Source organism: Ammospiza nelsoni, chromosome 3 (assembly GCF_027579445.1).
Source record: "Ammospiza nelsoni isolate bAmmNel1 chromosome 3, bAmmNel1.pri, whole genome shotgun sequence".
Taxonomy (NCBI): domain Eukaryota; kingdom Metazoa; phylum Chordata; class Aves; order Passeriformes; family Passerellidae; genus Ammospiza; species Ammospiza nelsoni.
Genome location: NC_080635.1, coordinates 69,613,089 through 69,636,911, shown reverse-complemented (window position 1 = coordinate 69,636,911; position 23,823 = coordinate 69,613,089). Strand labels below are relative to the sequence as shown.

The 23,823-nt window shown below is 34.4% G+C and overlaps 1 protein-coding gene across 1 annotated transcript in view; it reads right to left on the bottom strand.

Moving 5' to 3' along the window:
* AK9 (adenylate kinase 9) overlaps window positions 1-23,823 on the bottom strand; it is a 59,300-nt gene that overhangs the window by 11,172 nt on the left and 24,305 nt on the right. Inside the window, exons 16-26 of the mRNA XM_059469079.1 lie at window positions 23,284-23,392; window positions 22,809-22,873; window positions 12,682-12,888; window positions 11,581-11,732; window positions 10,406-10,618; window positions 9,566-9,820; window positions 6,086-6,204; window positions 4,634-4,853; window positions 3,390-3,452; window positions 2,391-2,594; window positions 1,279-1,500 (exon numbers count right to left, since the gene is read on the bottom strand). Of these exons, the coding sequence (XP_059325062.1) occupies window positions 1,279-1,500; window positions 2,391-2,594; window positions 3,390-3,452; window positions 4,634-4,853; window positions 6,086-6,204; window positions 9,566-9,820; window positions 10,406-10,618; window positions 11,581-11,732; window positions 12,682-12,888; window positions 22,809-22,873; window positions 23,284-23,392 (1,829 nt within the window). The remainder of the gene's footprint in view (window positions 1-1,278; window positions 1,501-2,390; window positions 2,595-3,389; window positions 3,453-4,633; window positions 4,854-6,085; window positions 6,205-9,565; window positions 9,821-10,405; window positions 10,619-11,580; window positions 11,733-12,681; window positions 12,889-22,808; window positions 22,874-23,283; window positions 23,393-23,823) is intronic.

The following is a 23,823-nucleotide window of genomic DNA, read 5'->3' as shown; positions in this document are numbered from 1 at the left end:
CTGGAATATACTCAATCTGCCTTTCTATTCAAAAACTTCCAGTCTGTAATCAATTTTAAAATTTCTATTATTATCCTAAAATGCCCTCAAAGTGATCCTATTTCCCTTTCATTTTTATCAGTTTGTACAATTTCACTGTCAGCACACCACTCATATTTTACCCAATAACTTCCTATGACCTCTTTCTTGTAACTGAATTGTACTTTTTGGTTGGTAAAAAACACTGTATAGAACAAAGGAATGGAGTGAAGGAATGGAATACAAAAATCTGGTGAAACCTGGCAGAACGAAGTGCAAGGAATAGGCTGTAGAGATTAATTAAAATTAAACACATAAACTGTGGTTCAGTAGTGGGAGATGATGTAAATGTAGACATATCTACTTCTATTAGTATGTACCTAGATTATTAGATGCAGCCATGAAAAAGAATGAAGATTCTAAGGTTAAAGAGAGACAAATGTGATCTGGAACAGGTGAAAACTCAATATGACACTATACAAAGAATAAAATGGTTTGATTAATTGGCATAGTAAAATGAAGGCCAAAGTATGTTTCCTTCAGGGGCTTTGTGCTTTCTGTATGTTGTTCACTGGACTTTTTTTCAACTAATCTTCCTTTTAAATTTTTATTTACTCACAATCCAATCAGGTTTTATTTCTACCATTAAACCAAAAGAATTACCTGAGAACATTCCATTTCCTACCTTGGGGATAGTGATAAGTACTTTCTGACCTCAATTTTCCAGATCTCTAGTAAAATACCATGGAAATAGATTTGTTGCTCTTCAAAAATTTTAAATTTTGACAAGAAAGAATTATTGCTAATGATTCTGCTAATTAGCAATGATATTGCTAATGATAATGGTCAGTTGTGTGTGTGGCTTCTTACAAATTCTAAATCCTTTCTGTTTGTTCTCACTACTATTGTAAGGTTTTAAGACCTTCTATGTTGGCTTGTGTTTTGTGTATCGTTAAGTTAGGCATTTCTTTCCAATTCAATGCCACCTTTAATCATGTCACCAATGACAGTGTAACAAATTTTACTAAATGCTTTTCAGCCTTAAATTAGCTGCAACACTGAAAAGACCAACACATTTTGTTATTACTGTTTGCTGTATTTTCTGTATAATCAGTCATGTAATTTTGATTCAGTAATGTAATTTTCATTAAATATTTCTGGTATTAGTTGCTACTGTCTGATAACATCTTGTTTATGTGAAATGTATTTTTAAAGAGTGACAACTCTTGAAAACATTCTTCAGGCATTTAAGAACATTACCTTGACTGGATCCCACTGACCAAAAGAACTTCGGAATTTATATGAGTAAACTAGCATCTTCTGAGCAAGTGGAAAACTTATTGGGTAACATTTCTCAAAAATGCTCCTGCGGTTTTCCACCAGGGGTTTCAGCTTTTTGTATATTTGGTAGCACACAACACGAGGCTTCCGTCTTCCATTGACCTCAACTGGCAGCATTTGTAACTTTTCAACCAGCTCTTCCTGGTTAAGAAAACAAAATGAAATATTAGAATCATAAATGCAATCATTTATGATTCTAATATTAATAAAGACTGATGGCAAGATTTTTTGTGAACTATCAAGGATTTCCTAAGCATGTTCTCAGTCAACATAAATCAGCAGTTTGGTGGGAATTGGTCTTCCTGCCCATTTCTATATTAGGTGTCACACTGCTACAATATTGTATTATTATCTGGTTTTGAAAACCTTCTCTCTGGTCAGTGAATAGAGCTTCTTTTAAATCGTGATTAGTTTCTTTCTGAAGTAAAGTACTTTGTAGATAATAAACAAATGTTACTGATCTACCTACTGCCTTAGATGTGGCATTAGTGTTGCAGATATCTGGTGTTAGATCAGGTTACCTTGCCATAGGCAATTGCACTGATTTCAAGAAAATTATGTCACTAGGTGTGAGAATGGTGCCAAACACCTGGTATCTTAACTGAGATTAGATTTGGATTTTTTCTTTACAATTGGTTTCATCACCAACAACTAGGATCTGCATTAAAAAACATAAGTGTCTAATAAGAGTTTTGCCTCAAAACTTATTTTGAAATACTGCTCATACATTCACAACTCTCTAGGTTGGTTGCCTGTGTCAACTGATCTATCAAAAATGCAATGACACCAAGACTGAATAGGTCTACCCAAAAGCTTCCTTTTTTTTTCCTCTACTATATCAGTACTATAAATTATATACTCTTTCAAGTTTATACCTTCTCAGTACAGTCTTCATCTTGTTCACATACTTAGATCATGAGTACAGCAGCACAGTTATTTAGGCACTATAATTTTTAAATGTGAAAAATAAATATGGAAATTCTTCTTCATGTGATCATATATTTTAACAAAATAAGCAGTGGTATCAGTACCTGCACACTTTGTAATCCGTCTAAATCTGATTCAAACCTCTCTAAAACCTCATTTTGCATGCGCTCAACAGCCTCTTCTTCATTTTCTTCTTCTTCTGGTTCTTCGTCTTCTTCTTCTTCTAAAAACTCTTCTGCAAGTATAGCTTCAATATCTTCATCCTCCTCCTCTGTAGTAGCTTCGTCATTATCCTTATCTGCTAAAGCCTATAAAGATAAAATATTTTGTTGTTTCATGTCTATGATACAGATATTTTGAAGGAACATATGATATTCTTGTCTCTTTTTAAATTAAAAAAAAACATTGATTAAACTAAACCTCATTTTGGAATATCCTTTACCATATGCAAAAAATCTAGTAAATTCTAGAATCTTATTTCAGAAGAAAATACAGCAGTATTGCATAGTGCATACCGTGAAGCATCATACCAGTTCCAAGCGTACTTAAAAAACCTGAAGAGCTACACTGCAATTTTGATGAGTGTTTTTTCATACATGGTATTGTAGTTTGACAGGACTTTGTTACAAACAAGCATATTTGATGAAAGTGTAGCTGACAGAATATCATGAGCATCCAAGTAGTACATTAATGCATTTATAAATATATTATGTAATTGACTTTGGGCAGAAATCCTGGTACAGTCCTATTCTGGATTAACCATGGATTTGAGAGTGTACTTAAAGGCACATGCCTAATTTCAATTAGTGGTGCTACTCTTACGCTTATAAATGAGATACTCTAAACACATTCATAAGTATTTTCCTGAATTGAAGCATATATGGAGAAATCTTTTTAAATAGTGTTTAGTCGTCATTAATCCTTAGTTTCTAAAGCAATTCAAACATAATATAAAATTATTTTTGAAAGTTGAAGTTTCTGGCAGTCTATCGTAATTTTACTTTTCTATATTGTCCTGAACTCTGTGACTAAAAGCTCTAGAAAATTCTACGGTATGAATGCACATGCTTCTATTTAAAAACTGTCTTATTAGGTTTACTTACTTCCTGCTTCTTTTTCTGTTGCTCTGCTAAAAGTTCTTCCCTTCTTCTGGCAATCTTCTCATTCTGTTAGTGAAAAAAAGATGTAAAAATACTGATGATACTTCCTAATAAAAACTCCCCTCTGAAAATTGGTAATGTAACCTATAATTAACACTTTTCTTTCCACCTGAAATGCTGTTCCAGTTGGTTCTAATGTTAAAAAGTACTACCTAGAGTTTGAAATGTTGCAGACCAGATATAACTCTCTACTAAGCAAACATATAAGCATATTTTTGAAAAACTAACATGGCAATTTCTGAGATTGATATTAGAGAAATAAAAAAGACTGTGATTCTTATCCCACTGAAAATATAGTAATAGGTTTATTGGTAAACTACAGAGTTTCTACATTTATTGGTGGTTTCTATAGGTGGTTTTCACCCATTTGGCAAATGGGTGACTGAGTATGGTGGTAAATGCATGGTGTTCCCCTTTGACTGTCTAGAGATATTAATGGTATTGTATAAGTCTTGTCCCAAATTCTGTTGTCCTAACTTACTGTGTGTCAGCTGCTCTGCAGTAATTATGCTCTGACTTTCTCTGATATTATATGTGAAGTATTTCTCACTTTTACACAAAGGGAGGAGCCTTGAAAATATTACATGTGCCAGTTGTAAACGTCTGCATAGAGGCTTCAGGTTACCTCAACCAATCTGTAACCTGTTCAACAGTAGGCACAGCTTCATTAGAATGGGACACAGAGCAGCTGCAACAACACTGAGAATGTGGCTTAGGGTTACTGCATTCCTGTGCAGAGCATCAGAGTTGGGAACACATACACACTCCCCTCATGGTAGTGAAGTCAGCCTGTGGGAGATGCTGAGGGATCTCAGCATCAGGGAGATGGGATGCAGCAATACCACAGTGCATGAACTGTCTGATTTTTTTATTGCCAAATTCACTCCCTCCATCGACTTGCCTTTTTTCCTGGACATTCCAGGACTGCCATTTTTCTGGCACAACGGCAACGTTTTTGGGCTTCGAGATGCCCAAACTCTGCATGCATTAATTGCATAGAAGAGGAAAGGAGCCCTAAATTATTTTTGGTTCCTACAGTAAGCCTAGGAATGCTGTGAATGTGTAGCACTTTTTCTCCTGGCTCCAATACCTGTGTGCTCTTCACAGCTTTGGGAGATTCATAATCTGTGTTCAGACCTCTCCTGTAGAAACAACAACAACAAAATAACATAGGGCTGAAAACTTACCCTTATTTTTGCTTTTAGTTCCTTCAGCTTCTTGTTATATTCCTTTTTTCTAAGCTGTTTTTCTTTCCATTTTTTTAGACGTGGGGGAAAAAGACGCTTAAGAATGTCACCTTCTTCTACTTGAATATAAATTGCAATATCAGGACAGAGTCCTCGTTCGGACATATAGCTGGCTTCATCTAAAGTACGGGGGAAGCCATCCAGTATAAAGCCTGTGGACCTAATTGGAAAATAAGATATTTATTATTACACACTGTAGTTCAAAGTGCAACACAATGAACATGTAATTATTTTGGAAAAACCCACAAACCCTCCCATATTAAATGCATATATTAGGAGCAAAATTTTAAAAATACTTTCAGCTAGTTTCTTTTCACAATGTAAAACTGATATTTTGTTGTGTATTTTAATTAGTGTACTTCCAAATTAATTTCTTCTGAGGTTTTAATGTGCAATGCTTAAATATTTTTAAAGAGCTTAAAAACCCAAAACGAATTCTGTCCTCAGACTTGCTTGTGTAACTCTAAAAACAATACATCTTAGGCACTGGTCTCAAAAAAGAGAAGGTGCCCCAAACACTTTTCTGGTAACAACTCTCAAGGAAAGCTTGTACCTGAAAATTTATGTTTCTTCTGTAGTATAAGGTGAGAAATTGGCCATTGAGCATGATTTATATTTCTCTTCCTGTATATGTTAAAAACAAGTCAGTTATACCTGGAAAGCTCTATGGCTTATTGGAGCTCTTACAATTTTGAATTAGACGAGTAGTTAGGTAAGGATGAATGTTGTATTGATAAGAAGCTAATATTAATATCTATTACTTTAGGCTTTAACAGGATATATTGTAAAATTGCAGAAAACCAAAGAAGCTAGAAGAAGTGGAAGTGGAGGAAAGAAAAGATAGCCCTGGATGCTGTGGGGAAGAAGAATACAACACAGTATAGTTTAGTGGTGTAATGTATTGTGATGTGATATAATACACTATAATTTAATACAATATAGTAATATAACATTATGCATAATGCTGGGTATTTTTTTGTCTTGGTGCATTCCCTTTTTCCTAGAACTGATCTCCCGGTTTTTACACTGTGTAGAGAACCATTGTCCCCTCTATGTAGTCAGGACAAAAATTATATAAAAATTTAAACGGTTTGTTTTCGTATCTATCCTGTAAGACCATGAAAACTACCCAGCTATTTAGGAGATTTAATCCAATTCAGGTGTGCCCAATACTTTCATCCAATCCTGTGTGCAGCATATGAAACATGATATTGCTGTCAAAATATCAATTAAAATAATATAACAAAACCAAGACTGACAGGTAGGCCATTACTCATAAAAAGTACAAAAGCATTGCAATAATCTCTGTGATAGCTATTTACAATTGTGGACACAATGGATGATATACTTCCTAAAATTAATTAAAGAAAGAGAGAATTTAATTACTGTTACCGGAATGGCTCTTTCTTCCACCAGTCAGGAACAATCTTGTCAAGGACTTCTGGAGGCAGCTCTGTATTACCCTTTAGATTTGCTTTGATTGCCCGTTCCTCATCAGTTAATTCCACTTCCTTTATGTAAAGAAAATCCACCAAAAATGGATGAAATGAATAAAAAACCAAAAACCAAAATCAACCAACCAACCAAAACCAGAAAAAAGTACCTACTGGACACATTGTTTTTTGCTAAGTAGGGTACTGTCTTCATTTGACTTAAACTAGCAGAAACAAACTCATTGAATCATACTACATTATACATTTTAGGTAATCCCCTAAAATTAGGGCAATTGCTGCTGTATGAATTTTAATGAAACCTAAAATCAAGCACAACTGTTAAGTATTTAATTATACACATGCTCATTTCAGAGGAATAGAAACTGAAATAAGCGTAGTTTCTCCTAATTGCCTACAAGCAGTTTTCCACTTGGCTATGCATGTTCCCATGCTGGAAGACTACCTGCACTACATCAGAATGTTTTTTCACTTTTTGAAAGAAACTATTATATTTGGATGGATTAAAAAAAAATATGTTGAAGAAGGATATATAAGGTTATTGAGTATAGGCAGAAGACAGACAGAATTGTTCTATACAACAGTAGTAGTATTAATGACCAGTCAAATGCAGAGTATTCAAATGCCAAATCAAACTACTAAATTATTGTGGAAAATTATTAGGTTTTTTTTCCCAGAATATATAACTCTGTGAGATTAATATGGTTGAGGATGCATTTCTCATAGAATAGCTTCCTGACACAGACTGTGGTAAAAAATACTGAAAAGATGGTATAGTTAGTTTTCATAATTAGTTTATACAATTAATATATCAAGAATCAAAATGTGTCTGATATCAAAAGGCCATAGCTGAATAAGAATTCCTATGCCTGACATCTGTTCTGATAATGTAGCCAAAAGAACTTGAGAATATGCTGGAAGTCACAGCTCTAATGTAGTGTGTAGTGTGTAGATGAATAAGATCTTCTCTAGTGCCTGACAGAGTACATATATTTAAAGATGTTTGTATGACAGAAGATGCCTAAGTAGACAAAGTGGTAGCCAGATTTGCAACACAGAGGCATCTTGAAGGAAATGTGTGAAGTGGGAGGAAACAGTTAAACATATAAAAATGTATCACTGACATTACCACTGCTAGAGAGAGGTAGGAATGGCGTTTGTATGAGATAAAAGAGAAGAAGCACGAGATGTATATTGCAGGTAGAAAAAAGAGAACACCCCACAGATTTGAAGCACAAGGTTTCCCTCCAGACCTGTCAATGATGTGGCACTAAAACAAGGATGATATCTTTTTGCTGAACTTCCCAGACTGCATGGTATATTTTTGTTTGCCTTTAGTGGTTTTGCTTTGAACATTATAGCTGACCTTAAGCTTTGACAGATAAACTTGTACTGTCTTGTGCCAAGAGAATGATACAATGGAATTTAATGAAATTCTGCAGAATTGGAGGGTCAGTGAAAAATAAGCTAGTCAGATAGTCCAGTGGCATTCATATTCAGATTAAGCACTTTAAAAGAAGTATGAGGAAAAAAAATACTAAGTTGAAGATTGCTTCCCAGCAGATATAAAGATGACAAGGAAAAAAATAATAACAAAAATGCCTTTGTGTAAGACATGTATTTATGCAAAAAAAAAAAAAATGGAGTGAGAGCCAGCTATAACCATCAGTGCCAGGAACACTTGCCATATTTTTGGCTGTGATGACCAAGTTGTAAAAGAAACTGACTTTCTGAAAGAACCCCCTCTTTGATTTTAATGAAAACCTGGATTTTTGTTCTGACATCCATGATTTTGATCTGTACTCTATCTGTGCTGAAGCATTTGCTTCCAATATTACCTGCTCTTGTATTATTTCATCAGAACACTACCTTCCAAGTTATCAGGGACCTGTTCCACTTCTCAAGATAGTAGAGTGGCCTTTAATGTACCTTTGGCCGCTCTTTCAGCACCTGCATTGACCCACTGACCTGTATATGTCCAGTTTACATAAATGATCCCAAATTTGATCCTATTCTGGTTTTGAGCCATTTTTTACCCAGTCTTTCCTGTTAGACACAGAACCCTCTAGGCCACAGATTAAACTGTACTTGCAAAGACCACATTTCGGCGTCAGACTCATATTTTCTGGATTTTTTACTGCTGTAAAAGAGCACAAATAAAATTAAATTCAGAGCCCTGATTATTTTCCACTTCCACTGGGTGCTCATCTTCCTAATACCATGCCTGAGGGTTTCTGTGTGCCTCCTCCTCTGTAGCTGCCTCTCCTGCCTCCTTCCTTAAATCCTGTAGTAGGAAGTGTTTGAAGATCTTTCATGCCTAGTAACTTGAGGGAACTTGGCAGATATCAGGAGCACACACTAAAAAAGGCTCTTAAAATGCGATGCAGAAACACGTTTCTTCCTAAATCTTTGAGTGTTGGATAAATCCTTATTTCTGTTGGGTGTGAGCTAGATTACACTTTTTGAAAGATTCATGTGCTGTGTACCTGTGGTGAGACTTCTCCACATAATAAATGGCTTTTATTATATCCACTGCTATCTAAAGAATTCATTTGCATTAAAACTTCGTGTATTTTTTCTCCCAACAGATCATTGCCTAATAAAAGAAAATACTCTCCCCAATAAACAGTTATGTAAAAATTTCTCCTTCAGAGAAATTGCATCCTGTAAGAGACAGAGTTTAGAATTTGCATTGAGAAGGATTTTAAGCCAGCAGTCAATCTGATTAAGAAAAAGTACTAATTTTCTGAAAAGTATAATTCATTAATTATTCTACCAATATCATGAACATATAGCTATTTGAAACAGTTTTTCAGCTAAGCTACAAGGCATATTTTATGCTACCCAAGAGCTGCTTTATTTTTCTGGTTTGAAACTGTTGCCCATAGGCAATGAAACACTAAAATCCAAGTTAAGAAACCTATTGCATTAAAAAAATACTAGCTTACCCTGTTACTAATGATGAATATTTCTGATTTTTTTTATGAGGGATGATCAGACCAAAGAGTGGTAGAGTCATTATATTCTTTGGCTCCAAGAGAATGCAAAGAACACAACTGGGGAACATTTTTCAAGTCCTGTGCAGTTGGAACACATGCACTTGACTGAATCTGCATATTATAAACACTTAAAGGAAATCATGCCTTCCCATTATCATTCTGATCTTGACCTTTTTATTCCCCTCAGTTGGTCTTCCATTAGGGATTTAGCATCTATCTCTAATATTGAGAAAAAACCTGTATATAACTCTTGAAAATGTTTTGAGGAATGCTTGTGATATTTATAAAATGTTTTCATGAAATATTATTTCCAAATTTCATTGAGTATTTAATTTAACATAATTTTTAAATTTTATAGGAAATTCCTATTCTGGCCAGAAAATGGTTATTTTGTGTATGGATGTATAAAATATTATTAATACCTGTTCGGTTTTTTCTGTTTCTGTTTCAGTTATAGTCTGAGAGAAGTCTTCCAGTTCTTCTAGTATTTTATTGTCCTCTTCATGATCTTCATCAAAAGAGGGCCCAACTTTCCTTTTAGTTTTGGGTAAAATCAATTCCTGTAGATATTCTTCAAACTGAATATGGAAAATGCCTAATTTATCTGTTATCTCTCGTGCACAAGTAGTTTTACCAGCTCCATGAACCCCAAGTAAACACACCCGTAATGGAGGAGCCTATAGAAAAAAAACAGAATATTCAGTAACATTTTGGAGTTTACACTGCACCCACCCCCTACTGTTTTTCACTTCAAAAATATCATAATTAAAGAATCCATCAAAAACAGTTACATACTTTTGTATTTTAATGTTCCCAGATTTTCTGTTGCTGTTCTAACTAAACTGCCTGCTCTCTGGAAACACCAAACAAATCTACTACCCTACTATCAGCAGGTAGAAATGAAACTTCATTAGACAAGTCTGGTAAATCTTCTTTCTTTTACCCTTTTTCAAGTTACAAAAAACCCACAAAATCGCCAATATGTGTCATTTTTTAAACCCATTTTAAGATTATTGCAAGCCTTTAAGCCTTTTTAATCTTCCTCTCTTTTCTGCTGTATTTGCATCATTAATTCAATGTGTTAATTCAAATTTACATTAAAAATCACTAGGGAAGTCATGGGTCTTATTTGCTTCAAGGACTTGCCTAATATATTGTTGCTCAGAAAAAAAATCAGCCATAATAAACAAATCTAAAAGGGAATGTAAAGTAGTTATTTTAATCTGCTATTATCTGCTTTAAATAATTTTTAAGATTCTCACTTGTAGTGGTTCGTTGTGAGCCACATACTCCTCAGGGTTCTTCAAAAATTCATCCCTGTACTCGGAAGTTGAAAAGTAATAAATCTTTTCTTTGTATTTAGCTGCATATTCCTGGAGTCCAGGGTAGAGGACAAAGTTCTCTTTCAGACTGACTGGACAAAAGTGGTTTGTGTCTCCCATATGCCTTCTCTTTTGCCTAATTTTTTCTTCATCCTGAAAAGATAAAATTTTTAAAGAACTCTTAGAATTCAGGAGTTTATTTAGATTAAATAGATCAGATTAAATAATGCCAAATATATTAAGTGACGATTGAATTAGGATGGTATTCTCAAAACAGTTTGCATGCTGAAAATAAGTCTATGAAAATGCACACTTTTTTGATTCTGAGTCAGAAAACAAATTGTATAAGAGAATTATCGAGAAAAGAATTAAATTAAAAATATAATGAATATCACAGTTAGCCATTGAGGACCAAAATTAAGGTAGAAGTATCTATGATAAAATCTTTTCCTACTGTGTTCTTGAAACTGATTTGTTTAAATGTAGACCTCTTCAGAAAATATAGTGAGAGCTGGTGTTATGATTTATGTCATATTATTTATCCAGTAAAGTTAATTTCCAAAAAATATATCAATACTGCTCTCTCAGTCTGCGGATATCCTGTACTGTTAAATTTGGGGATGGGAATCTTCCAATATAGGATGAAAATAGAAAGGCAAAGCTAGACCTCTAATTTCATTAAAGTGGATGTGTGAAAATTATCAATAGCTGAAATGGAACGGGATGCTGCATCTTCTGATGTTTACATGGTGGCTAATGGAATCATTGTTAGCTGACAGAAATCAAAGTTCATATTTGTTTCTTTAATAAAAACCCCTCCTTGCCCTCTGGCAAGACTAGGTACAGTCATTCTCTCTATTAGCATGGTGGTATTTGATTTTCTTGCTGTAATAAAACTACTATTGGCCACAACACAGAAATGTAGGGAAAGTGTTCTTGAAGCACATACTTTTTATCCACTTGAAGAATAAGTATTTATTCTGTAAGAAGGCTTCAACTGGATTAAAAAAAAAAAATCAGGATCAAGCAAAATCTGTCTTCTCTGAGCTTATTTTCAAACCCAAAATAAAGGAGTTATAATAAAAGCATAAATAGATAAAAACTGGCATGCTTACTTCTTCCTCTTCTTCCCCTTGTTCTCCTTCTTCCTCTTCCTCTTCTCCACCTTCCTCTTCCACTTCCTCATTTTCCTCTTCAGCAGCCAGATCTTGTTCCTCCTCCCCTAAGTCTTCATCAGACAATTCCCAGCCATAATATTTAAAAGGTTCTGAAAAGATTAGGGTTTTTATTCTGTTTCAATTGTTATCCTTTGGCTATACCAGAATATATTCTCTTTGTCCTTGAAAGTAAGTGCATACATGGAAGAAAATATTGCCAACTGTATCTTGCATTTCTTCTACTCACAGAATAAAATGTTCTCCCCAGATGTGGAAATTAGTATATTGCCTCCTCCAAAAATGGAAATTCTAAAGGTTGTTTTTGGTTACAGTAAATGGTATTTTCAATGGTAACTTGTATTGCAAAAGAATTATACAAACACATGCAGATAGTACCATTACTCTTTGCAACAGTTTTTTTTCCCTTTTACTTGTTGGGAAGAATCATCACTCAAATTTCAGTTTATTATAGAGCCATAGATGTTTTGGTTAATAAAACACTTGATTTGTAGTGATAATAGGAAAAATGTAGTATTATTTATCCAGTGCTCAATATTCTGCAAGACCACACAAATGAAGAAATGTAATTTGCCAAAGAAATATTGATTTTAAAATAATTAATGTAAAATTCAGTTTTGAAATATAGTCTATGCAGATGGTTAGGTTAGATTATTACACACCCTGATAGTCTCACTAACCCAATGTATATTACACATTAGTGAACCTTCACTATCTGGCCATTTCTCAAACGAGTATCCTGGCATACACAGATAGAATACATAGGTAATTGTGGAAATGTGCTTTCAGAATGGTTAGCAGCTATTATGCACCTATTTGCATAGCCATATTATAGTTATATTTCAAATATATACATTTCCCCCACTCAGATGTCTGAAAGGCTGCTATTATGCTTTTCAACTGATTCAGAGAACACACTATGGCACTCTTCATATTAGCAATATCAAACTGAGTACAACCTACTCCCTAATTTGCTTGAGATATCCAAAAATCCCTCTTAACAGTTGAAGTGATAATAATCACATAAACAGTATTACTTACTTTCCATAAGCTGCACAGTTTGATTAAGCAGACTTTCTGGTGTTTGCTCAGCAATCTCTAAAACAACCACCTGAACTTGAGATGACGTCCTGATTTCTGATTCCATATTTTCCCAATCATTCATGAAAAGGTCAATCTTCATTTTAACTGTTTTCATTTCTTCCGTATCTGGAAAACCATCCTCTGCAAACTCAGGTTGCATGATTTCTGAAAATCCAATCACATAAAATAGGCAATGCTCCTCTAAAATTTTTTACATTTAAAAACCATCATTCTTCTTTAGGACTGTTTTTGTATTGCTCAAATATGGTGATATACTTTTTAATGCTTCTTCCTTCCCATAATTATGAATTATTATATTAGTAGTTTACAAAGACACTTTGTAAAGTCATAGTTTAATCATGTTGATACTCCATACACTGAGGCTTCTCCAGGAAAATAAATGAGGTCAAATTGCTGAACTATATTTGCATATGGTTATTTAAATCAGCACTCAAAATAAATATGGCTCTTTCTGCAAAGAAATACAATGCAGAATACATTAATCTAAAAATTATGATTCAATGATGAACAGCTTTTGACAGACTCTCCCATATAGTCATGCCTCATGCCAGCATGGGAAAAATTTGAATGAACAAATAAATGAAAATAAAGTAAAAAAATATTATCATGACTTCCCTCTGTTAATAATGGAACTGGGAAACTCACAGGAAATTCTGGCTTTAATGCACCCATGTTTGCATACAATCACTTGTTTAGTAATTAAGAGAGATAGAGAGAATACTTTAATCTCTTAAGGAACATGCAGAAATTTGTAGTGTCTGTTGTTTAAGATCAGTCCAAGCATGTTTTCTAACACTGTCTCACAGAAAGTTGACAGAAGTTAAAGACTGAAAGGATGCATTAATATAAATAAGAAAATCACAGGTTTGTTTTTTTTTTTACTACACATTGTAAACACAACAAAACCACACCAAATGTGTTGTCATACTTCATGAACAAATAAAGACGAGGTTAGTTCCTTCCTCCACAACTTCTTGATGAAGAAGACAGATGGGATTAAGGACTTGATATTGACAGCTGATATGAAATTTAAAACTTGATAATGACAACAGATATGGAATTAAAAAACTTGATATTGACATATTAGAAAAGGTTCCAATTAGGAGCTAGATAGGGCTGCAATTACTATCTATTCATACACTGTTAGACCCTGAAAGTCCTGAGACAAAGTCCTATCTCAGCTAGAAGATGATACCCAAGTGCCTATCTGACACCATAAAGAATTTGTCACTGGCAGCAGCAATGTAGTATTGTTGCTGCTGTTCCCATTCTCTGCACTCATATAATTTTCAACTCTGATTGTCTTTTTTTCTTGTAATTTTTCTTTGTGTTCTGTTAATAAGTGATGTCAGCTAACAGACAGAAAAGCAGTTGAGAGCAGTGAGTTAAATTAACTGATATTACTCTAAGTTTGCTGGGACTTACAGCATATGCTGTGTTTTTGTCTGGCCAGAAATGAAGACACAAGAAAAAATTTTATCAGTGAATGGAATTATTTTCTATTTTGCCAAAATTTTCCCCCTTCTCTTGTTGTTCCTGTCTTGTTTTTAGTTTGAAAGGGCATTAACAGATTTGACACAAGTAACAACATTATCAGCCTATTCCAAGGAATTTCAACTCATTTTTTACATTAAAAGGACCATTACTACTGTTCTTCCTTATGTAACTTCCTACATGAACAAAGCAGAGGTATTACTAAAATGAAAGTCTTTTGTAATGCCTTGTATGTAAAAAGCTTTGACTACTTTATCAAAAATACAAAACCTCAAAACATTAAAACCCCAATGCTTTATGAGCATTAAGCAGGCCAATGCTCACTCTGTCAAATTGCAGCACTGTAACATTCATTTTGAATTTGTCCCAGTCTGAAAAATTCAATCAATTTTTGTGGCTTATGAAGGGTTAGATTGCCCTGTTACAATTTTTTCATTAAGAAAATATATTTCCTCCCAGAACCAAGTATCTCTCATTTCCTCTTGTTGACTGTTGAAGAAATTTGCAAATGACACATTTATTTTCCAAATAAGAGCCAAAAGGCAAAAAGTGTATAATGTAGCTGGGCTTCAGTGATTAGGTACCAGCAAGATTTGGCAGGAAACAGATTGAAACGTAATGGTCAGAGTAAAGATGCTGCCTAATTTTTGTGTAATATTCTACCAACTAAAGCATCACCTCAGAGTGCCAATAGCAGCTGGGATATGCAAGTGCCTTCAGAACAAGGACCATATCTCAAACCCCTTATTTTGAAATTCTTTCATGGCCCACTAAGTTTGGTCCCTTGCTAGTTTGCTACTTATGCTTATTTCTTTTGTCCCTACATGAAATCAGGCATTTTAGAGTTAGTGTGGGAGTTTTGGGCACTGCAATGTCTACATCTTATTAAGGAACTGTGTCACAACGTGTAGCTCTAGAAATACATTAAATTTCTAAATACTGGAATGCTTTTTATAATTAGAATCTTCTACATTTGACATTGAAACTTTTATTCTCTCAATACCACCATTTACTCATGTGCTTTTAATAATTATATTCTTCTACTTTTGAGGTTGAAACTTTTATTCTCTCAATACCACCATTGACCTGAAGTATATCCCTGATTAACTGAGGTTTGAAGCAAGTTGGGCTCTCTATAGCAATTCATGTGCTGGCTCAGGGACCTGAGGACACCCCCGGGCCTGGCTGTCCCTGTCCAGCCCCTGGGGCTCCCACTGCCTGCCCTATCAGCCCTCAGGGCTGTCAGCCCCTGCTCCAGCAATACCATTGCACAGCCAAGGTAAACTGCAAAAATATTAACAAAGAAGCATTTTGACAAGTATTTTTATGATATTTTATAACAACCATTATTTAATACATCTCCCCCCAATTTTTTTTAGTTTTGAACAACACAACTATTAGACTGACACCTTAGTAGCTAACCTTCTTCTTATTTGATTATTAGTTTAAACATAAATCAAAGTGCAAAAACATTAATCAAAGTGCAAAAGGGCATATCAGCAAGGAGAAACACCTTGCAGATTTCAAATAGTTTGATCTTAAATTAGAAATAATATTTTCCCTTAAACAGGCTTGCAAACATTTGCATTTTACTAAACTAGACATTAATTTTATATATGTCATTATATATACCATGCAATGACATTTTTGCCTCTTACCATGATTCTAAATAGGAACTTAAACATACCTTTTTATGTACATTAAAAGATGTGCAAATGGTGCATTAATTATATTGCATTCTGCACTGATATATTCCAAATATATATCAGAGAAACAGATTCAGCTAGGTAAAACCTGCTCACATTTGGGCAGCTCTAATGCAGTATGTAATGATGACTCCCTTAGGAACAAAGATTTTAGGAAAAGAAGGAAATGATACATTAATAACTGGGTTACACTAACTGTGGCTTGCACATGTTATCCCTGGCACAGTCACACTGCAGAAATCACATGTGCTGCCTTGTGAACCACAGCCCTATCCACAGCAGTAACACATGGAAGATGGGATGAGGGCTGGCTGGATCTGGCTTTCAAAAATCATCTTATAGTCCAGCCCTTTAAAAACACCTCAGTTCTCAGCAGGTCATAACACTTTGGAAGTATACAAGCAGAACAAGAGATTGAAATGAATATTTGGCATCATCTGAGACAGAATATTGAACATGGCAATGAATTCACTTAATAGAGTAGTTCCCATGACCTTTATCTCAGATGCATTTATAATTCATGTTACCTCTCCTGACAGGCCATATATCAGCAAAGGATGGGCCAGCATGTGTTCCAGCTTTGTTTTGCTACTTTAGACACATAATTCCAACAGAATACCTGTATGCAGAAGGTTTTGTTGCTTAAAAAAACATAACCAGCACATATTATTGCATACTTTCAAACTCTTAAATAGATTATCCAGGTCTAAGTGAACTGGAGAAACTCTCCCCTGAAAAGAGGGGAGAAGTAACAAAAGAAAAAAGGTTTACCTCCCCAGTGAAAACAGACAGACCAAAAATCAGACAACCCTCATTTGGTTTTGGTTCAGGTATTTGAACCTTATTATGACAAAAATGTTGTCTCCCTGACATTTAGTTTGTCTCACCAGGGACCAAGTAAGGCAGCTGTACCTTTGCCATTAGATATAAATATAATAACTCTGCTTGGCAAGGTTATTTACGGAGAGAAGATATTTTTTGAAAAATGAAAAACATAGTCAAGAAAAATATCTGAAAAGACAGAAGTGGTTTGAAAATAAATGATATAAAAATGCAAACAACTTTCTCTCTAAGGAGGTGGCCTTCTACCTAACAGTACTGTTCTTAATTTAATTTTATTATCACAATGGTGATGGGAAACAATCTTCCCCAGCCTCAAATCTTGGGCTTTTGTAGGGAATGCCTATACGCCAATTTCTCATATTCTTTTGCTCTGCATGTTCCGTGCTTGTACTGAGCATCGTTACCATAGAGACAAACAATCCTTGAAGGCTTTCTGCCCCCACATTCTCTAAGTGAATTGTTGGGGAAAGAGAGCCTTTAATATCTTAGTATCTATGACTTTTTCTTCCCTTGGTCCATATGCAACATCAAAAAATATAAAAAAGTTCCTCTTTTCTCCTCATTGAAACACTGCCAAAGCTGATACAGACACATGAGAAGCCAGCATGTCTTCTTCATTAGGGCTTAACTAGCAAAATAAACAAAAAGGCAAAATATACCATAACAGTGACACTTTTAATTTCTTGGAACTAATCTGTATTTCATTATTAATGTAATTTCAGTTGTCTTTTTGAAACAGACTGTAGTTTGTTTATACAGACTTTTACCACTTCTTACTTATAAATATACACTGCCAAATAATCTTCAGCATGTTACAGTGAAATGTGCTCAATAGACAAACTTATATTGTATGTACTGATTTTTTTAAATTGGAAAGACAACTGTGGTTTACAGATAAAGTTGATCCTTTCTAATGCATAAAAATATGTTTATTTAACAACTTTCTATTAAAATAAAATGGTTTCTATTTCTGGTTTGTTGTTTAAAATATTCTAAAAATTCTAGCAGATGAAAGCTAAAATGTATATTTCAAAAACTAAAGCTGACCATCTCCACTAAAGATGAGTTGCCTTCAAAGTGTTTAGAGAAAGCTGTTACAAGATTTCATTTATCTTTTCATTAGCTTATGGTTCTATTTAATTTACAAGACTGATACGGGATAGGGTCAAGGAGGACAGATGGACAGACATTAAGTGAAGTAAATTAAGAGGATGTCCTTTCTCTTTTTATGTTCAGAAAGTGACGAGAGCTTCCAGAAAGATGGATAGCTCTAATCATAGGCTTTTGTTCTTTTTTTTTCTTCAAAACACTGCATAGCTGTTCTCCACCAATATTCCTTAGTCTTTATTTTTCTGAATGAGAGACTAAAAAATTTAAGAACTGAAGGTATTTGGGATTTAATTGAGGAAGTTGTTCTTAACCTTTCTGGTTTTCAAATTTTGAAATTTCTCTGCCTAAAATGCTGGGATTACAGGTATTAAAATGCAATTATCACATCTGATTTATAAATGACAGCAGAAAGTGGCTTTGAAGATCATGCAGCTTTGCTCAGACACTGAACAAACTGTGAAGGTAATATCACTAGAGCTTGCTTTGAAGTTTGCAGTATAAGTAATTTGCAATCTCTCATCTCCAGTTTAATAAACTGTCCTTGTCCAATCTCTCTCTCTGAAAAACCTCCAGGTAAAGGTAGGGGAAAGCACAAATCAGGATGCAAGTTGTCAAGAAAAACAATAGAAATATATTTAGAGGCTGTAGGACTGAGCACACATCATCTGCCTGGTAAATGTTATAATTACAATTGATTCCAAGAAGTATTTCTCTTCAAAGACTAAACAGAAAATGCACTAACATGAACAGGTTTAATTATTTTTTGCTCTTGTTGTTTCAAATATCTTACTGAATTTAACATGATGATAAAAATAAAAAAAGCAAGAAAATAGAACAAAAGCCCAAGAGAAGGGTATTGATTCAACCCTCCACCATCTGTAATGAGAAAGGAGATCAATATTAAAGAGCTGCAACTCAATATTAAAGAGTATATAACTAAGAATGATCTTAAAAGCTGTGAAAGCACAAGCATGAGAGGTGACATCTGGAATTATGAGCCCAGCTGCCAATTTATTTTTGCCAAGAACTTCTGCCCAAATAGCAAGAGCAGCAGAAGAGACATCAGTGAAAATGTGGTTGTACAAACACACCAGCCTGAGCTACTGAGGCATAAGCATGTGTGCTCCAGTTGAGTTTGCTATAGAAAGGAAGTAATCTCTGGCAGAAATGTGGCAGGAAAAGAATATGCCAAGTATTACTTCAAGAAGATTGGAGTGAACCCACAGATCTGCCTGAAGTTGAGAACTCCTCTACAACAGGTGAAATATAATAGTCTCATGAATTGATATAGCTGTCTCCTAGTATAAATACAGTCATACTCATGCAAAGCTTCTGCAAAAATGCTTAAATAAAGAAATTCCTGAAAAAAACCTCAGAATAATTGTGTCAAAGGACGTGAAAAAAATATGAGGCTATAATGTTCAGTGAGACATTACAAGCAAGAGATAACACATAAATTGATTTCTATATCTTTAGCAGACATTTCAGCATTGAACTTAGCTTCTTAACTCACTTAAACACATTTGTTAGATTTGCACAAAGTCTCCTTCTCCAGTTACTTTTACTCTCATTAAGACATGTGGAAGTACCTTGTTCATCACTGGAATGATTTTATCCTTTTAAACACAGTCTTATAAACGTGAATATGTTCAGTGCTGAAACAATCCCAGATTCCACTGACATTACAAAAACAGTGGTTATTAAAATGTGCATCTACTTGAATGGAATGAAATGGAATGGAATAGAATAGAATAGAATAGAATAGAATAGAATAGAATAGAATAGAACAGAATAGAACTATTCCAGTTGGAAGGGACCTACAACGATCATCTACTGCTCATCAACTGAGCAATTCAGGGCTGACCAAAAGCTAAAGCATGTTATTAGTGGCATTTCCTAAATGTTTCTTAAATGGTTTGGGGCATCAGTCACATCTCTAGGAATCCTGTTCTGGTGTTTGACTACCTTCTCAGTAAAGAAACACTTCCTGAGGCCCAATCTAAGCCTCTCCTGGTGCAGCTTTGAGCCATTCCTAGAGGATGCCATATGTGAGAGACTAAAAGAGTATGATTTGGGCTCTGAAGTATTTTTTCTGAGCTATCTTTTTTATATTCTAACTGCTATATATTATAAAAACCCAACAAACTGGGAACATGTGAACTGTGAACATTTGTCTATATTGCTGTAAAGATATGTCACATGGGAGAAAAGCTGCAGTCAATGTGCTGATGGCACTACATGTGAAATAAAACGATGTCAGGCTAAGAGCAGCATGACTGAATTGTTTTGGTGAGTCAGTGTTTGATTATTGAAATAAAATGTAGGTGTAGGAAAACATGATTTTCTCTGAACAAGGACTTATAACATGTCTTAAGACCACATGACATTATTATGTTCTTTTGAGGTACTCAGATCAACATTATTTAGATATTGCAAACTCCCATGAAGTTTATTATTTGAGATGAGAATGACGAAGTATCTTTGTAGAAGCCTGTATGTTTAATACTATAGGATTTATTCACTTTGGAGAAAAGCTATGTGTTTTATTAGAAACTATAAAAGGTATAATGTGGATTTTTTAAAAAAGCTTACATTCAAAGAATTTAAATTTAAAGAATTTAAAGAACCCTAGAAAGTTACAGTATTTTTTTTCACAGAGTAGGTGAAATGTTACCTCATTAAAATTTAAAAGCATGCTATCTTACTCAGTCTCTTTTATATTACCTTTACAACTTAGGCCTTGTAAATATGTATGATAAATGCATCCTAAATAAATATGTAAAATAAATGCCAGACTAGGTCAGGAAAGAGAACATATGTGAGACATACTGGTAATACAGAACTTAAGCTTGGCCATAGTAATTTTGTATAGAAACCAGTATGTTGGGTTGGAAAGAAAAATGGCAATAGCAGTCTAGATTCTTGATGAGAAAAAATGAAAGTGGGAATTCCGCTCCAGGCCTTGGGTGATAATTCAGGCTATGAATGGGAAATCTTGAGACTGGAGAGTAGAGAAAGAAAATACTCCAAAGTCCCCAGTCTAGTTCTTAATATAGAGACAGATATTTATGCATGGTAATTCATTGTGACAGCTGATCCAAATCAGACAGAAACATTCTTCTAAGAAGCTAGGCAGTGATTAAAGAAGGCTAAGAGGGAACTAAAACTCTGCAGCTTTTTGGACTATTGAGGTTCAAACCATTGAAACTATGTAGGAATGTGCCCTTTGTTGATGTAGTGACTAAATTATCTTTTGTCTCTTTAAAAAGAAAAAAAGCCTAAAAGTTCTCTTCTCAATTAGGTAAAAAGACACCTCATAGGAATTTGGGGACTTTACTTCAAACTTAAGGATAGCTAATTGGATAGAAGCTAGAAAGTCCTGCCTAAGTAATTTACTAGAAAAAGAAGAGAACAAAGGAATTGTTTTTGTTAGGTGTACCTCTAACTCAGGTTTTCTCTGTAAAGAGCTTTGTTATTTTGCCTTTTATTAAAACTTTTCTGTTTCCAACACTGCCACAGAAGCCATCCTGCTAATTTTATGCCATCAGAGGCAGCTAAGCCATCTCAAGTGTTATATAGGTTTCCAAGAGCTTATAAAACCTAGCTCGAGGAGATCATAATATCACAACTAACTGGAACAAAGTCTCAATCCAACTGACACAATCTGAGGTGCAAAAATCCAGCCTATTTGTGACAACTGGTCTGATGCCAAAATCTCACTCCTTACAGATTATTCACTTCTGCCCAGGACAATTATATTTTCTCTGCTGGAAACTAAGTAAAACACCATTCTGATATAAAGTAGGATCTTTACAGGAAACAAACAAAAAAAGGTGGTTCTGTCAATATAGAAAGCAATAAAGTAAGAACATCTTTATCTAAAATGTTCTATTTATGTTGCAACCAGAGGGGAAGCCTCATGTAATACACAGAATTCCATTAGTTTTTATGGTGTTATGTTGTTAAAGACTAATGTCCATAAGCACAAAGAAGGGGAGAAACAATGACAGATAAGTGAACCCCCAAAAGTTCATCACAACAAATATCACCGTGACTTGACACCCCTCAGGGCCATTAGAAGGTGATGATGAAGGCATTGTCTGGGTGTGAAATCTACTGAGATGGGTCACCCCGAGAAGCTCTCTGGCTGAAGTGCATTACTGCCTACAGGGCATGAGATTCATTAGGGGATGCCTAGGGAAAAGCAGTTTGGGATTGTCGGAGATTTATAATATCAGGAAGCTTTTCTGAGAAGGCAAGGAGAAGGAAGGATCAAAGTGGATTGGATCCACTAGCATGGATAATAGAGTAAGAAGAGGATGACAGGGAAATGGGAGTATGTGCTTAGACTCATTGCATGGTCCTGGGGACACAGAGCTGCTACAGCCTCACCTCTGCTTCTGGATTCAGCAATTCAAAATGTGTGTTGCTATCAGATTGAGCAATTCCCAATGCATATTAGGAAAGACAGTGATGAACTGATATCCATTCCCTTTTAATTACTTCAGGTTGAGCTTACTGAAGGAAGACCAGAAAATCAGACAATGCTGTGATTTTCTCATTAACTATTGACTAAGTTCCAGCAATGCTTTGTAACTTTTAAAGAGCTACAGATGAGTAGTTTCAAGACAGTTAATAACCCACTTAGAAAAGTTACTAGAGGAGATAGAATCCCATCCTTTGGATTTATTGAAAACTACAACAGTGCTGGCTGATTTAATGGAAACCATCTCTATTCTGTAACATCCATGAGGAATGACACAAAGAAATGTGTGAAGTGAGTACCAATGAAGAGAGTAACAAAAAGTTATTTTTCTAGATGCTGAATGTAAAAAAGGAAATCAAAACTGGAAAATCAAACCACTAAGTGATTGAAACACATAATTCGATCAGAAGTCAAATGATACACACCTTTCTCCTCAGTAGCAGCTGGAGACTGATCTTCCTCTGATGTCAGTGTTTCTTCTATTTCTTCACTGTAAATAAAAGTTTCTTTATCTTAAGACCATTACAAATATTACTAAAGCAAGTTGCAGATACATTAAATGTAAAGATGTGGAAATATAATTTTGGTTGTAAAAAATAAAAATCAGATGTATTTTATAATCTAAATTAATTTTCTTGTCTCATTTCATTAAAAGTTGGACTAATGAAAGGCTAATGAAAAAGCATTTAGAAAGAGATTTTACTGCCACCATATGTACTGATATAAATGAAATATTCCTCAAAGACAACAGATATTGGATTATTTCCTGTATATGATAACTAGTCTTAGTGTACTGCTTTACTTAATTTGTGTGATAAATGCACTGATACCTTTAACACAGAGTGAGGCTAGAATTTTCTTGTGCTCATTTTATACATTCAGATATTTGGAATATTTTACCTTTCATCATCTTCTTTCGTTTCTAATGCTTCATGTGTTGGTGTTTCCAAACTCTTAGAATTATTTTCATTCCTACTTGCTAGGTATGCTCTGCGCAGCATACAGGCTCCTGCAGCATAATTGCATAACAGTAATGACTTTAATGCATCTGTATAAAACTAAAGTCATTGTGTTAGGAATATCAATTAATAAATTGTTGACAGATTTCTTTTACAGTCAACAAAAAGTATATATACCACTGAAATGTTATGACGCTGTTGATTTATACAATTTTAGAGCTTTTTTCAATTTAAAGCACCTAAAAACTGAATCTGGAATATTGGAAGGTTATGAAGGCTATAAAAGGAGACAAAACTGAAATGATTTATCTTAAACTTTCATATATCATGTGTTACTCTGCCATTTATTATATTTGCAAGTGTACAAAGAATGCTGTGAAGAAACAAATGAAAAACATTCAAATAAAAATATAAATAATGTGCATACCTCTACTACTGCAGCTGTTTAGCAGAAATTAAGAGTATGCTGTTCCTACTAGGA